This window comes from Thalassophryne amazonica, chromosome 17, assembly GCF_902500255.1.
Source record: "Thalassophryne amazonica chromosome 17, fThaAma1.1, whole genome shotgun sequence".
Classification (NCBI taxonomy): Eukaryota; Metazoa; Chordata; class Actinopteri; order Batrachoidiformes; family Batrachoididae; genus Thalassophryne; species Thalassophryne amazonica.
In genome coordinates, this window is record NC_047119.1 from 58,947,785 (window position 1) to 58,965,254 (window position 17,470).

The 17,470-nt window shown below is 46.2% G+C and overlaps 1 protein-coding gene across 2 annotated transcripts in view; it reads left to right on the forward strand.

Annotated features, from left to right (window-relative positions):
• Nucleotides 1-17,165, forward strand: part of LOC117529600 (huntingtin-interacting protein 1-related protein-like) — a 52,179-nt gene extending 35,014 nt beyond the window's left edge. For both annotated transcript variants that reach the window (XM_034192429.1, XM_034192430.1), the window contains exons 21-26: nucleotides 1,166-1,266; nucleotides 1,410-1,515; nucleotides 5,612-5,735; nucleotides 5,821-5,882; nucleotides 5,977-6,489; nucleotides 16,671-17,165. In XM_034192429.1, the coding sequence (XP_034048320.1) occupies nucleotides 1,166-1,266; nucleotides 1,410-1,515; nucleotides 5,612-5,735; nucleotides 5,821-5,882; nucleotides 5,977-6,489; nucleotides 16,671-16,706 (942 nt within the window). In that variant the 3' untranslated portion in view covers nucleotides 16,707-17,165. The remainder of the gene's footprint in view (nucleotides 1-1,165; nucleotides 1,267-1,409; nucleotides 1,516-5,611; nucleotides 5,736-5,820; nucleotides 5,883-5,976; nucleotides 6,490-16,670) is intronic.
• The last annotated feature ends 305 nt before the right edge of the window (nucleotides 17,166-17,470 follow it).

Below are 17,470 nucleotides of genomic sequence, written 5' to 3' on the forward strand. Positions count from 1 at the left end.
TAACACCAAGGTTTCAAACTCGCAAAATAATGATTATATCAGTACCCACTAAATTTGCTTTTTACCTCGATAAACACAGATGTAAAATCTTAAGAGGCTTTATTCTTAGCTGTTGTTGTCACTGAGGTCAGAGTACAGCAAAGCACAAATCCTTTCAACAAATGCCACTGGGTGGAAAAATACAGATTGGTCAACCGTTGAAATAGAGGATCAGTCGGGACAAACCAGGAAATCTGTCCGACATACAACAGTGTCTGTGAGGGGAAAAGCAAACAGGCTAATCAGTGGAACAGGCATAAGGTAAAAACACAGGAGGCAATCATACTAAGTAGAAAGTCCAGAAGACAACAGGATAACCTGAAGGAACACAGGATGGCAGTGTGCGTCAGTGACTGTAGGTCAAACACAAGACAGCAGGCTTTGACGTGAGAAAATCTGGCAAAGAAATGAAGGAATTATGACCATTAAACAGTGTATCAAATAATCAATTAGGAAACAAAGGTGGACATGAACCCAGAAGCCCAAATGACAGAAAGTAAAGCCACTGAAAATAAACACGGAGGAGATGACTAAATAAGAGTGTGACTAAAACTGACACAGAGGAGGTTTCACTCGGAGAGAGGGTATGAGGAGTAATTAGCACAAAGTAGAAACACTAGAAGGGTGAGGAATCGATAAGAAATAATAACCAAAGGTAATTAAAAAATACCAAGAACACTGCAAACACCAGAAACATGAACCATGACATAAAGGTTTGGTAGAACACGCATAAATGACTTTAACCTTAATGACTGAGCTTTGGCAAATTTGACTTTAGTGGGTTAGGGTTATATACTGTGTGCGTGTGTGTGTGTGTGTGTGTGTGTCTTGTTAAATGCAAACTGAATTTGAACCCAATGATTTTTGGCTGTTGATTCCAGTGTCGTTGACCTTTGTAAAAACAAACCCTTTAAGGGCAAATACTGCAGTCCACCTACATGCACACAGAGAGTTGGAAGAAGATGGGCCAGGCACCTCGGAGGAGTAGTGGAACACACACACACACACACCCACCCACCCAAATGTTTCTCAAATGATAGTATAATTTTGTGAATAGGAATGACTGAAGTTATTTTAAACTAAAGAGATACAGCAATTCATGCAACTTGTATTTTTCATCCAATAGGGAGCAGCATCTGTTGATGAGTTTTATGCAAAAAACTCTCGATGGACAGAAGGACTCATCTCTGCCTCTAAAGCTGTGGGCTGGGGGGCCACAGAGTTGCTGTAAGTATCAGATGCCAACAAGTGTAGTTGTTAGATTATTAGTTATATGAGTTAATGTACTTTTCCAATTATATGATGCATTTGTACTCAAAATGAGCTGTGCACGTGTATGTCGATTTGTATATTTACCTGTTTTCTGTCAGAGCATCAGCTGATCGGGTTGTGGGAGAGAATGGTCAATATGAGGAGCTTATCGTTTGTTCCCATGAGATTGCTGGAAGCACTGCACAGCTTGTCGCTGCCTCCAAGGTACTAACTCAACAGCAGTCATAATGTATTTTTCAAGAACTTCATGAACTTTCTTAAACGAAATTAGTTCATTGCTGTGTCGGGTACATAGTTGATCAGTCCAGTGAGTAACAGTCTTTCTAAAGGGAAAAGTAAATGGGTAATCCAGAAGTTTGATCATACTGACAAGTCCAGAATCAGCAGACTACAATCAGGAATACGGAGAGGCAGCAGAAGTTGACAACTGTTCATCAAACTTGAAAAATATAAAACAAACAAAGGGAAAAACAACTGGCATCTCAGCAATGGAGAAACACAAAAGCAGGGTTAAAGTAAACTAGGAAGTGATCGACAATTAAGGGTAGGTACACCAGGGCCCAGTTTCATAAAGCAATCTAATCTTTCAGTCTACTAAACTTAGTCAACTACAGTTAGTCACCCAAACATATCTGTCTAATCACCATTTCACAGCGATGATTAAACTTGTAGATTAGCTGTCTTACCTTAGTCAACGGTTTTCACGGGCATAACGGCCTAACGTATGCCGTTGTCAAGAGACGACGCCAGTGCGCAACAGTTTTGTTTACTTCCAGGTTGGTCATTGTCATGAACTATGTAGCCTTTGTTCCATTAACTGGCTTTATTAACATACTTAGCTCTTAACCTAGCAGTTTCACTCACTCACTTCCATAAAGCCTTTTTGTGCACACAACGTTGCTCAGTGTAACAGCGAAGCCCGGTGGCTCGTGTGAGAACTGTCACAAACACATGACAGTCGTCTGCTGCAACCATGGCCAAAAGCAAAGGAAGCTCTCCTTTTGAAAGAATACAAGCAGTGGTGGGCACAGTTCAGCTAATCTGATAGCAGATAATTATCGAAGCTAATGTTTTTGCTTTCGGATTTGCTTTTCAGATAAGATTCAAAACCATCATCGGACCAATAATCTTCTGATAAATTTAGTTCCGATAACTTTCAGTCCGCTAATATTTTCTTTGCTGGTAAAGTTTAACGGTCAAAAACGTTTGTAAACCCTAAATTCAAACATTTTTTTTGTCCATTTGTTGTGTGTTTTTTAGCCACTGAGCAGACTGGCTGCCTGTCGCTTGCTGATGGCGTCATCATTAAGCGCAAAACGTGATTGGCCGGTCGATGCAGGGAGCATTGTGGGTAGTGTAGTTCAGGTTCACTTTGGACGTTAAAGTGAGCCCGTTCAACACAAAAACAAAACAGACTAATTTTAACATTATTTTTTTATTTTATTTCTTTGTGGCTGTAATTTAATTGCCAAGACTCGTGGGGGAGAGAAGCTCTCACGGGGCAGCTGTGTGTACAGAAGGAGGGACTTTCTTCACGTTTAGACACTGTTTTGGATTTTAAAAAAAGGCCACTTTATGTGGATTATTTTCGTCATGAATCCCACTGAAACTACAGGTAAGAATTTATATTTACTACGTGTATTTTACTCTGCCAATCAATGCATTAATGGATGTATTTCAGTTATTTAAGCCGCAGGGTTCAACACATACGAAAAAAGCAACAGCTTTTAGTTCATAATGACAGTGTATCTAATCCGATATAACTGTGACTTCTAATACTGTGTTTTACTGCTTTTGAAAGATGATGACAGTGTTTGGGGTTTTATTTTTTATTTATTCATTTTCATGTGTTCTTTGTGTTTGTGATCCTTGAATTTACCCAGCAGTCCCTGGGGTGCTTAAAGTGAAACTGGTTTATCAGAAGCCAACAGTGAAATCTGATGTGGCCACGTCCAAATCAGTGCTAATAGTTATCGATTATCGGTTATCTGTAATAAAGATAATTTTTTATCAGTTTATCATCATAAAAGATAACTTTTCAGTTATCTGACTAATGGTTATGAAGCAAACTTTTTGGTTAGCGGTGCCCACCACTGAATACGAGCGGTGTGGTGGTTCATCGTAGCCACCATTTTTTGAGGTAAGACACTGAAGTTTTGTTGACTAAAGTAAGATTAGCCTCCTCTGTACCAGGCTAAAAACTTTAGTCGGGTGATGTGAAATTTTAGCTGACTAAGGGCTTTGTGCAACAACTAACGTCAAAAGATTAGTCAACTAAGTGAGTTAATTTGACTGAACAAAATTAGACTGCTTTATAAAACCGGGCCCAGACGGCTGAGTGAACACAGGCGTGAGAGCAGACAGGGAGAAAGCAAAGAAAACGAGATGACATTAGACACTGGCTTTGTCTCAATTCAGGGGCCGCACCCTTCAAAGACTCCATTCATCGGCTGCATATGTCACAGTGGCACGACTACGCTGCCCATTTCGAAGGCTCCTTGAAATGCAACAGACAAATGTACAGTAGTGTTCAGAATAATAGTAGTGCTATGTGACTAAAAAGATTAATCCAGGTTTTGAGTATATTTCTTATTGTTACATGGGAAACAAGGTACCAGTAGATTCAGTAGATTCTCACAAATCCAACAAGACCAAGCATTCATGATATGCACACTCTTAAGGCTATGAAATTGGGCTATTAGAAAAAAAAAAAAAAAAAAAAAAAAAAAAAAGTAGAAAAGGGGGTGTTCACAATAATAGTAGTGTGGCATTCAGTCAGTGAGTTCGTCAATTTTGTGGAACAAACAGGTGTGAATCAGGTGTCCCCTATTTAAGGATGAAGCCAGGACCTGTTGAACATGCTTTTCTCATTGAAAGCCTGAGGAAAATGGGACGTTCAAGACATTGTTCAGAAGAACAGCGTAGTTTGATTAAAAAGTTGATTGGAGAGGGGAAAACCTATACGCAGGTGCAAAAAATTATAGGCTGTTCATCTACAATGATCTCCAATGCTTTAAAATGGACAAAAAAAAAAAAAAAAAAACAGAGACGTGTGGAAGAAAACGGAAAACAACCATCAAAATGGATAGAAGAATAACCAGAATGGCAAAGGCTCACCCATTGATCAGCTCCAGGATGATCAAAGACAGTCTGGAGTTACCTGTAAGTGCTGTGACAGTTAGAAGATGCCTGTGTGAAGCAAATTTATTTGCAAGAATCCCCCACAAAGTCCTTCTGTTAAATAAAAGACATGTGCAGAAGAGGTTACAATTTGCCAAAGAACACATCAACTGGCCTAAAGAGAAATGGAGGAATATTTTGTGGACTGATGATAGTAAAGTTGTTCTTTCTCATATCATGAATGCTTGGTCTTGTTGGATTTGTGATAATCTACTGAATCTACTGGTACCTTGTTTCCCATGTAACAATAAGAAATGTACTCAAAACCTGGATTAAACTTTTTAGTCACATAGCACTACTGTTATTCTGAACACTACTGTACCCTTCTTTCCCCAAAACAAAGCATACAACGGGTGTATCCCTCACAGCCCAAACAATTCCAAGAGTCAATGCATGATTTTTACTTTTTTTTTTTTTTTTTTTTTTTAAACAAAAGAAGGAAGGAAGGTTGGGCTCCATTTTTACAATTAAATTAAATACAATATGTAATGTTTATAAGCAAAGCATAAATAAGTATTGTAAACGACTGCTACATTCCAGGTTTTACCCACTACTAGCTAGCTTGTCGTTTTTCATCTGTCAAGGTTGCCAGGAGACTAGGGGAGGGGCAAGAAACGCTAATGACGCAATAGTAAATGCTCTGTGGGATAGACCGTATCATTTCAGACTGATTGGCTGAGCCTCTGTTGTCTCAGAAGGTCAGATCTTTGTAGAACAAAGCCTTCGAAGGATGCAGCGCCTGAATTGAGACACAGCCATAGACGATCATCCTTTTCTATGGAATCCAGGGTTAAGGACGGGCACCAGCGGGTCTCAGGGCCCGAAGATGACTTAGTTCTTCTTATATGTAGGAGACATCTGGAATCGCCATTTCCTAGTTTCAGTAATATGACGTCATGTATCGTCTTTCTGTTGGTTACATGACTGCTGACCTTGGATGAGCCTGAACGATCAAACTTGAACAATTTTAGTTACACATACAGTGCAGTTTGGTGAGCAACAAGGTGGAAAAAAAAACGGTATTGTTTGCCACACTGTCACTATGTGCTAATGTTAATTAGGACTGCGTACTTGTGAGACGTCTACATAAATATTCTGAGTAGAACTATGATGTTTTCAGGTGAAGGCTGATCGCAACAACAAGAAGCTGCACACGCTGCAGCAGGCGTCACGGCACGTAAATGACATGGCGGCTGTGGTCGTCACCTCCACCAAACACGGGCAGCTGCAGATCACTGACAAAGGTGAGAGATAACTTTGTGCCTAATGCACCTACGGGCAGGAGGATGAGTGATGACGACGACGACCTTTCTTCCGCTGTCTTCACAGGTTTGATGGACTTCTCCGGCCTGTCCCTGATCAAGCTGAAAAAAGAAGAAATGGAGGCTCAGGTCAGCATCATCGCTTGCACCGAAATGCACATTAAGCTTGTTCTTGTGTCCACTGGTTTCATGTAAGACTCTTCTTTCTGTTTGAATCTCTCAGGTGAAGGTGCTGCAGCTGGAGAACGAGCTGGAGCAGGAACGTGTCCGTCTGGGTGAGCTGAGGAAGAGACACTACGATCTCGGTGTCTCTGGGACGACCGCAGAGGATCTTAGCGTACCATCGCCACCGGCATCGTTGTTGCTCAACTCCACAACAGCACCTCAGCCATTTTCCCAGCCTCAGTCTTACCCCATGGTTCAGTCCGGTCTCTACACATCACCTCAAACGCCGGCCTTCTTCCCGCTTCAGTCTTACACTCCAACACACTCCTACACATCCTCCCAGCCCTACACCCCGGCTCAGCCCTTCACCGCAGCTCAGCCGTACTCACCAAACCAAACCCAGAGTTACTTACAACCTCAGTCTTCCCCTCTGGCACAGCCTACATCAAACGCAGCCACTGCCTCCAATTCTCAGGACCAGCCCAGCCAGCAGAACACCACAGGGACCACCAAACCACACTTCAAGAAGCCCAGCATCTTCATCAAATCTGGAAACATGCTGAAGAATGTGGTAAGAATGTGGTGTAATAGGATACTACACCACTAGCATACCAACAGCATTAACAGACCACTTTAGTGTGAACTCCCTTTTTTTTAGTGACATTGGGCCTCATGTATCAATGTTGTGTACGGCGATATTTGAGCGTATATGGGGTGTACGCCAAAACGGCTGCGCTACTTGGCATTTATCAATGTGGTCGTTGGCGTACGCTGCGCTGAAAATATACACCAGGTCGAGAGGTGGCGTAAATTATACACCAAAATGAACCAGCGCTGGAATCCACATAAAAATGAAGATGATCAACATGATAAACAGTGCCATTATACAAATCAATGCATATGTTACATAAATAACACTTTCCTGATTATACTACATAATAATCAATACAAATCCCGCTTTTGCGGGATTGTTATGGAGCACGAGCCGTGGTCACAGCGCTGACTGCAAAGACAGCGCTGCTCGCCTTTTTCTCCAGACTTCGAGCCTGGAGCCAGAGCAGCGCTGAGCTTAACTTCATGTGGTGTGATCGTTTTAGACTATGAAATTGATAACAACTGTAGTTTCATCATTCCCTTAATTCGCTCGTGCTGCAACCAGGTTTTGTCGTCTCCATTCAGTTGACACAATAAAATAAATACAGAAATACATTTAAAAAATAAAGAAATCTGACAGATTAGGCGTGTCTTATTAATTGAGCGAGCAAATATCCACATGTCAAGAATTATTGACGTGAAAAGAGAACACAGTGGTCCCTCGCTATAACGCCGTTCACCTGTCGTGGCCTCGGAGTCTCGCGGAGCATTTAGTCCAATTTTGCATGCCTTTTTTTTTTTTTTTTTTTTTTTTTTTTTTTTTACACAGTGTTCTGCGTATCTGTTTATAAGAATCTTGTTGCCCACAAGAGAAAAGAGCGCCAACAACTACTCATAACTGTTTGTCACACGGAAACACACACCTGCTGCAGCGAGATGTGAGTGGAAAAGGTCAGGACGCAGAGGCCCAATCTGTGAAATACTGGTTTCTTATGTGTCCGACCTCGTTCGTTGATTGTTAAAATTAATTAGTTAATTCTAAATGCCATCATAATTATTTATAAGGAAACGTTCTATTTTTATTTCTCAAACAAATGTTTGGGCCTGAAAACAGTTTGGTATTTTCCTACTAAGGTTTGAACTTTGAGAGTGTTTACACACGAGAGGAAAAGTGAGAAAATGTTCATGCCTGACTGAGAAAGTGTATAAACTGTGTAGTGAGGGGTTTTACAGCTTTGAAACGTCTATAATAATTGTAAAAAATAACGCTGACTACGTCGCGGTTTCGCGTATTACGGGCTATTTTTTAGAACGTAACTCCAGCGATTAATGAGGGACCACTGTAACACTTTATTGATTATATACTACAAAACAATTAATACGACGGCCGCTTTTGACGCTCTATTGGCACGCGTCGTGATTGGTGGAGTTCTTTTTCATTGCCGTCTACCCGGCTTCCATGTCGTAAAATGAGGGTGTGTCTGAAGCGGAGTCTGAATATTTATGGGCGTGTTTATTATAATTACGATCGTTTCCACCCGCCGCATTTATCAAGATCACGTCAGGCGTATGCCAGAAATGGGCAGGTGCGCACTGCTTGATACATGTCACGGCGACTTTGGTGTATTTGTTGGGGAAAGTGTAATGCACGGACCCACAACAGGGGGCGCAAATGAATGGTCAATAGATAATCCAATAAATACAATTTATTGTGGCAAATGTGCACAACAGGTCGAATACTGCTTTTAGACAGTCGATCACAAAATACAATAGCTGACGTGTGGGCAGGCCCGAGGGTAGGAGACGCCTATCCAGAGAAGAGCCGGGGCCCACAAGGTTCTACCGCCAACGAAGACCTGCAGTATACAGAAGCCGCCAGGTCCCGAGTCCCCAGGTGGTCAGATCCGGTACTGCTGGCAGGAACAAAAACAGGTTAATGGTGGGTGTGTGGACACCCAGTAAGCAGTCAGCAAACTCACAGTTCTTTCTGGAGTGACAAGTCCTTCACTCTCAGGTAGCAGGAAAACCAGTTCGTACAGTGCCTACTGAACACGAAGAAATTTAGGAGCAGAATCGCCGACTCCTCCAAATTTCCAATACACCAGCTCCAAGCTGTTAGTTACGGTAGGTAACGACTGCAAACAGGTTAGCATTCAATATGTGCGTACGGCACAGAGAAAGGCTGAGAAGGTTACTTGAGTGGTAAACTGATATCTCAGCAGAGATGTGGTGTCTCCTCCAGGCTTTTATGGTGCAGTGATGATGATTACTGACAGCTGTCAGTCCTGGCTCCTGGGTAGTAACTGTGCCCTCTGGTGCCTGAAACCCGACTACAGGCAGGGCGCCCTCTGGCGTTGGCCAGCAGTACCTCCTCTTCGGGCGGCCCACACAACAGTATTTCAAGTTTATGCCATAAATTTACGCCACAAGTGCACATTGGGCCTCATTCACCAATAGCTTCTTAGATTCCTTCTTAAGATGTTCCGAAGAAAACTCTACATCAGAATCATCAACATGTTCTTAAACCGCAGAATTGCTCGCAGCTGTGTTCTTAACTTAATGAATCCCATCTCCACGTAAGTGAGCCTAATTAACATATGATTAGCATGAGTAACGGTCCATCAATGCCCATGAAGGGGCATGAGGCTGCATGGCCACGAGCAGACACAGATGTTGTGTGGGCCGCCAGAAGAGGAGGTACTGCTGGCCCACCACCAGAGGGTGCCCTGCCTGGAGTGCGGGCTCCAGGCACCAGAGGGCGCAGCCGCCTCACAGGAGCAGCCAGGGTGACAGCTGTCACGCATCACCTGCAACAGCTGTTACCAATCAGCAGGGGTACATCAGCAGGACGACGTCTCCACCTCTTTGCCGAGATATCGTTCTACCTTGAAGGTAACATTCTCAGCTAACTGTGTGACAGTAACCTTTTGTGACTTTTGTGCGTTGTATAACAGACTCCTTTTCCAACGAGAGGTGGAGGTAGTTTTCCTGCCGTGCGGATTGCTGGGTGCAAACGCGCCCACATTTAATTGTTTCTTTGTTCCTCGCCAGCAGTACCAGGTCCGACACGCGGAGGCAGTGGCCACCTGGGAATTCGGGACTTGGCGGCTCCAGTATTCCCGGGGTCTGGTGGCGGAGGAAATCGTGTGGTTCCGGTTCTGCTTTGGACAGACGTCTCCTATCTTCGAGCCTGCCCACACGACACCTTTTGTGATTGGCTTTTTGTCCATTGTTGTAATCTGTTGTATTTGTTGTGCCCATTCACAACAATAAAGTGTTGTTATTTGACTTCCTCCATTGTCCGTTCATTTGCGCCCCCTGTTGTGGGTCCGTGTACCTACACTTTCTCAACAGGATATCTCGGCCAACGTCATGGACCCCTTGGGGCGTCAACCGGCTGTTGAACGGCCAATGGAAGAGCAGGGCGCACAGGCGTCTGCAGGAGGAATGATCGGTGAGTTGCAGCGAATCCTCACCGCTTTTACGGCTCGGCTGGATCTGATGACCGAGCAGAACGTCCTCCTTAACCGCAGGGTGGAGGCTCTCGCCGCGCAGGTGGAAGCGCGCCCTCAGGGCGCTGCTGCGGCTCCCCCTCCTGTCGATCCTGTGCGCAACAGTGACGTTCCACAGGTCGTTCAACGACCCCTCCCACCTTCCCCTGAAGCATACATAAGCCCTCCGGAGCCGTACGGGGGTTGTGTGGAGACATGCGCGGACTTTCTTATGCAGTGTTCGCTCGTCTTCGCACAACGTCCCGTCATGTACGCGACTGATGCTAGTAAGATAGCTTATGTAATTAATCTGCTTCGCGTCAAGGCACGCGCTTGGGCTACAGCGCTTTGGGAGCAAAATTCACGGCTCCTTCTGATATATGATGGGTTTGTGAGGGAGTTCAGAACAGTGTTCGATCACCCAAATAGAGGAGAGACCGCTTCAGCCGTGCTGCTGTCAATGAGACAGGGGCGCCGCAGCGCAGCTGTTTATGCAGTCGACTTCCGCATCGTGGCTGCGAGGTCCGGCTGGAATAACACTGCCCTCCGTGCCGCCTTCGTAAATGGACTGTCGTTGGTCCTGAAGGAGCTCCTGGTGGCCAAGGACGAACCGCGGGATTTAGACGGGCTTATTGATCTCGTTATACGATTAGACAATCGGTTAGAGGAACGCCGTCGGGAGCGAGGCGAAGGACGTGACCGGATACGCGCCCCCCTCTCCCTTCCGGGTTCGAAAAGGGGCCGCCCTCCCCACGCTCCACAGCCGCAGAGCTTTGTGGGGCAACAGCTCCCCCTGGTGACATTGTTAGGGAAACGCACAGGGCCAAAATGGGGAGGCTGATCCGTGGAGAGTGTTTTCTCTGCAGCTCAACAGAGCGACTGCCCCAAACGGCCAAAACGTCAACACTCACCCTTAGAGACTGGGCTAAGGGGGGGTCAAGACATTCAAGTGAGACACACACAAATTGCCACACGACTCCCAGTCACAATCCTGAGCGGGGATTTAACCCTTCAAGCCCGAGCACTGGTGGACACGGGGTCAGAAGGGAATCTGCTAGACAGCAGATGGGCAAAGGAGGTAGGGCTCCCTCTGGTGGCGCTTCCTTCGCCATTGCAGGTGCGGGCACTAGATGGCACCCTCCTCCCTTTACTCACACACAAGACACAACCAGTAACTCTGGTGGTGTCTGGAAACCACCGGGAGGAGATTGAGTTTTTTGTAACTCCTTCTACCTCCCGCGTGATTTTGGGCATCCCATGGATGTTAAAGCACAATCCCCGGATCGATTGGCCGTCTGGGTGCTGACGTCTTCAGCAAGGATCTGGCACTCACCCTTCCCCCGCACCGTCCGTACGATTGTGCCATTGATTTGGTTCCAGGCGCTGAGTTCCCGTCCAGCAGGCTGTACAACCTCTCACGACCTGAGCGCGAATCAATGGAGACCTACATCCGGGACTCATTAGCTGCCGGGCTGATCCGGAACTCCACCTCCCCGATGGGGGCAGGTTTCTTTTTTGTGGGCAAGAAAGATGGCGGACTTCATCCATGTATTGATTACAGGGGGCTGAATGAGATTACGGTTCGCAACCGATACCCGTTGCCATTATTAGATTCCGTGTTCACCCCCCTGCATGGAGCCAAAATCTTTACTAAGCTGGATCTTAGAAATGCGTATCACCTGGTTCGGATCCGGAAGGGAGACGAATGGAAGACGGCATTCAACACCCCATTAGGTCACTTTGAGTACCTGGTCATGCCGTTCGGCCTCACAAACGCCCCCGCGACATTCCAAGCATTAGTTAATGATGTCTTGCGGGATTTCCTGCACCGATTCGTCTTCGTATATCTAGACGATATACTCATCTTTTCTCCGGATCCTGAGACTCATGTCCGGCATGTACGTCAGGTCCTGCAGCGGTTGTTGGAGAACCGGCTGTTTGTGAAGGGCGAGAAGTGTGAGTTTCACCGCACATCTTTGTCCTTCCTGGGGTTTATCATCTCCCCCAACTCCGTCGCTCCTGATCCGGCCAAGGTTGCGGCGGTGAGAGACTGGCCCCAACCCACTAGCCGTAGGAAGCTGCAACAGTTCCTCGGCTTTGCAAATTTCTACAGGAGGTTCATTAAGGGCTACAGTCAGGTAGTTAGCCCCCTGACAGCCCTGACCTCACCAAAAGTCCCCTTCACCTGGTCGGATCGTTGCGATGCCGCGTTCAAGGAGTTGAAACGGCGCTTCTCGTCTGCACCCGTTCTGGTGCAGCCCGATCCTAGTCGCCAGTTAGTGGTTGAAGTGGACGCCTCGGACTCAGGGATAAGAGCCGTGCTTTCCCAGAGCGGGAAGACCGATAAGGTCCTTCACCCGTGTGCCTATTTTTCCCGCAGGTTGACCCCGGCCGAACGGAACTATGACGTCGGCAATTGAGAACTCCTTGCGGTGAAAGAGGCTCTTGAAGAGTGGAGACATCTGTTGGAGGGAACGTCCGTGCCATTCACGGTTTTCACTGACCACCGGAACCTGGAGTATATCAGGACCGCCAGGCGGCTGAACCCCAGGCAAGCCTGCTGGTCACTGTTCTTCGGCCGTTTTGACTTCCGGATCACCTACCGTCCCGGGACCAAGAAGCAGAGATCGGATGCCTTGTCCCGGGTACATGAAGATGAAGTCAAAACGGAGTTGTCGGATCCACCGGAACCCATCATCCCGGAGTCCACTATCGTGGCCACCCTCACCTGGGACGTAGAGAGAACCGTCCGGGAGGCCCTGGCACGAAGCCCGGACCCCGGAACTGGGCCGAAGAACAAACTATACGTCCCACCAGAAGCTAGGGCTGCAGTCCTGGACTTCTGTCACGGCTCCAAGCTCTCCTGTCATCCAGGGGTGCGAAGAACCGTGGCAGTTGTCCGGCAGCGCTTCTGGTGGGCGTCCCTAGAGGCCGACGTCCGGGATTATATCCAGGCCTGCACCACCTACGCCAGGGGCAAGGCTGACCATCGCAGGGCATCAGGTCTACTCCAGCCGCTGCCTGTGCCTCATCGCCCCTGGTCCCACATCGGCCTGGATTTTGTCACAGGCCTCCCGCCGTCCCAGGGTAACACCACCATCCTCACGATAGTGGACCGATTCTCCAAGGCGGCCCACTTCGTGGCCCTCCCGAAGCTCCCAACAGCCCAGGAGACAGCGGACCTCGTGGTCCACCACGTCGTCCGGCTGCATGGGATTCCAACAGACATCGTCTCCGATCGCGGTCCCCAGTTCTCCTCGCAAGTCTGGAGGAGCTTCTTCCGGGAACTGGGGGCCACGGTGAGTCTCTTGTCCGGGTACCACCCTCAGACCAACGGGCAAGCAGAACGGGTAAACCAGGAGGTGGAGCAGGCCTTGCGCTGCGTGACTGCCGCACACCCGGCGGCCTGGAGTACCCATTTGGCCTGGATCGAGTATGCCCATAACAGCCAGGTGTCTTCAGCCACCGGCCTCTCCCCTTTTGAGGTATGTCTGGGGTATCAGCCCCCGTTGTTTCCAGTGGTTGAGGGAGAGGTCGGTGTGCCCTCGGTCCAGGCCCACCTACGGAAGTGCCGTCGGGTGTGGCGTGCCGCCCGTTCTGCTTTGCTAAAGGCCCGGATGAGGGCAAAAGCCCATGCAGACCGTCGGCGGACCCCGGCCCCTGCGTATCGGCCAGGGCAGGAGGTGTGGTTATCCACAAAGGACATCCCCCTCAAAGTGGACTCCCCCAAGTTACAGGACCGTTACATCGGCCCATTCAAGATCCTGAAGGTCATCAGTCCAGCCGCAGTGAGGCTTCAGCTGCCGGCCTCACTGCGGATCCATCCTGTGTTTCATGTGTCCCGGATTAAACCTCATCACTCCTCACCCCTCTGTACTCCGGGTCCGGCGCCGCCTCCTGCCCGGATCATCGATGGCGAGCCGGCTTGGACTGTACGCCGACTTTTGGATGTCCGTAGGATGGGCCGGGGCTTCCAGTATTTGGTGGACTGGGAGGGGTACGGCCCCGAAGAACGCTCCTGGGTGAAGAGGAGCTTCATCCTGGACCCGGCCCTCCTGGCCGATTTCTACCGCCGCCACCCGGACAAGCCTGGTCGGGCGCCGGGAGGCGCCCGTTGGGGGGGGGGGGGGGTCCTGTTGTGTGGGCCGCCAGAAGAGGAGGTACTGCTGGCCCACCATCAGAGGGCGCCCTGCCTGGAGTGCGGGCTCCAGGCACCAGAGGGCGCAGCCGCCTCACAGGAGCAGCCAGGGTGACAGCTGTCACGCATCACCTGCAACAGCTGTTACCAATCAGCAGGGGTACATCAGCAGGACGACGTCTCCACCTCTTTGCCGAGATATCGTTCTACCTGGAAGGTAACATTCTCAGCTAACTGTGTGACAGTAACCTTTTGTGACTTTTGTGCGTTGTATAACAGACTCCTTTTCCAACGAGAGGTGGAGGTAGTTTTCCTGCTGTGCGGATTGCTGGGTGCAAACGCGCCCACATTTAATTGTTTCTTTGTTCCTCGCCAGCAGTACCAGGTCCGACACGTGGAGGCAGTGGCCACCTGGGAATTCGGGACTTGGCGGCTCCAGTATTCCCGGGGTCTGGTGGCGGAGGAAATCGTGTGGTTCCGGTTCTGCTTTGGACAGACGTCTCCTATCTTCGAGCCTGCCCACACGACACCTTTTGTGATTTGGCTTTTTGTCCATTGTTGTAATCTGTTGTATTTGTTGTGCCCATTCACAACAGTAAAGTGTTGTTATTTGACTTCCTCCATTGTCCGTTCATTTGCGCCCCCTGTTGTGGGTCCGTGTACCTACACTTTCTCAACAACAGATCTCAAAGAGGAAACAAAATGCAGAAAGCAAAAAGCGAATCAATTTCAGCGCAGCAGGCAAAGAGAAAAAAGAATTGCAGCAGTTCAGAGGTGGAGGTACTGCTCCAGGAAGAAAATTCTATTCAGTAGCCTCAGTGCAGGTTACACTGTAAAAACTGATGGTCACCAGCTGCCGTGAAGATGTGAATTAATTCAACTGAATATCAGTTACCTCACCTTAAAGATAAGCATCATTTCAACTCACAATTAGTGAAGACAATGGATAGCTTTAAATTCACATTTTGAAAACATATAAACGTGAGTCCAATATCTTAAACTTGCCATTAGAAAAGAGAAGACACAAGTTCACTTAACTTAATGGGGCTATCGTTTCTTACAGTGTACATTTAATTTATTTTAGAATAAAAACAATACTCTGTAAATTACCAAAACATAATATACAAATAATGGATGGTAAGGAGTCCAACATAGAGAAATATTGGATGAAGAAAAGTTACGCCTCGTCCAATATAACTTTTCTTCATCCAATATTTCTCTATGTTGGACGACTTGCCATCCATCAATTATGTTCTCCACCCCCCTCGCAAATTAAGCCGCACCTCAGCGTAAAATTTTCGTAACAACTTTGCAAGCCCTTGCCTGTCAAGTTCTGTCCAGTGACAATTTGTTGATTCAGCTCCAATTGCTGTGATCGACGATTTTGATGCGATGATTGTTTCTAAACCATCAGTAGCGTGCTTGTCTACCTTCTTAGTGTTTTTGGCATCCTTGGAGTTCAATATTTCCACCAGTTCCTCCTCTGAACTCAGCAAACCTCGCTGGCAGACGATTTTCTGCTGTTGTTGACATGTTTGTTGCCATTTTTTCAACCAGCATCTGTCAGCTAGTTCCTGACCTTCGTATGCTGCGCTCTGATTGGCTAGCTGTTGGCAGTAAGCTCTAACGCTATTGGTCAGTGGGAACCGATCCAATATAACTTTTGGTCCTAGCCTTTCTGGATCCAACATAACTTTCTGGCGCCAAGCTATGCCAAAATACAGGTAAATGATGGACAGAAAGGCTAATCTGTGATTGGCTATTGCAATCTGAGTGGAGAACATCATATAATAATGGACAGAGATATCACGGAAATATCACTGCAATATCGTATTATTGATGAATGCCATTATCTCTGTAAAAACTTCATAAGCAGGATTTAGGAACAAATTTGTTCTTAAGAACAGCTCGTGAGTGAGGTCCATTGTTAGATGTGCTGAGTTCTAGCTCCAAAATCTATACATTCTCTACATCTGAAAACTCCATATGTACCCACATTGGTTTGGATCCTACAACCCTACTATTACTGTAGTATATACTAGAAGTAAGCAAGTAATAGGACCACGATTCTGACATATTATGCCGCCGTCATCATACCTGTCCTTTGAAGATAACCCACATATGCCGTGAAAATGTCTATTTTCCTATGGCAAGTTTTTTTTTTTTTTTTTTAAATCTTTGTTTAGGTCATGAAGAGTGGCACAAGTGCGACATCTAGTGGCAAAAAGATCATTCATAGCACATTTAAGAGAGAAAATGAAAGGAATAGAAAAAATAATAATCTAACCACTTTTTTTTTAATAACATAATGTTGGTGGGAAAACAGTTCTGTATATTTAGAATAATTTGGTGTTAAAAACAAGACTGTGCCACAAGTCCAGTAGTCTTATTGGTAGGGGGAGGGGGGCAGTTTGAAAGTCAGTCGCACCCTATAGGGAAAAATGTACTCATTTCCTGATATATACAAAGATTATTTTTATTGTTAGAAACTCCACATGACTGTTTCTTTCCCTTCCCGGTTAATTGCAGTTCAAACGAGGTGAAGCTGGAGGAGGAGAATCTTGAAGTCTGCTTGTATGAAAGAGGACCTGATGGCACCTTTCTGCTTCAGTGATCCCAGCACAATTTGCATGTCCTTTCTGAAGTGGAAAACACTGGTTTGGAATCACACTGAAGCAAGAATTTTGTAAATTGTTGTCTCAATACGTCGTTTAGTCAAACTCATGTCATCCTCAGAGGAACATAAATATGATTTTTCTAGACTATTATTCCCTCATATCTCACTCATCTATATTTTAACAATAAAACTATACTTCATGCACCAAATAAAAGGTGATATAACATTAAATACCCAACAAAATTGCTGATATTGTATCTTATTCCAGAATGTATGTCTTTGTATATAAGAACTGTTTTAACATTTCAAGGGTTTTTTGTTGTTGTTGTTGATGATTTTTTTTTTGATATATATAAAAAAAAAAAAAAAAAAAGGCCAACTAGAAGGAGCACTCATTGAGGGCAACACCAGCACCTTACATGTTTTACGTCACCAAGTCATGCAAATTATTTATTTGCGATTCCAGAAAACGTAGTTCTCTGTGGCCTTGACGTTTTATCAACTTTATCCCAAACTGAACCACTTTATCTGTGACTAACACACAAGCACTCCACCACATTTAATCCATACTCACTCAAACTGTTTGAGTTAACAAGGTCACCCAATGTAAGAGTTTTGGGCCAGAATTTTGACCTTGGACTATGACTTTTCACCATATTTTTCATGGGGGGGGTATAACAAAACATTTTGATGAAGATTCCAGGGTACCAAA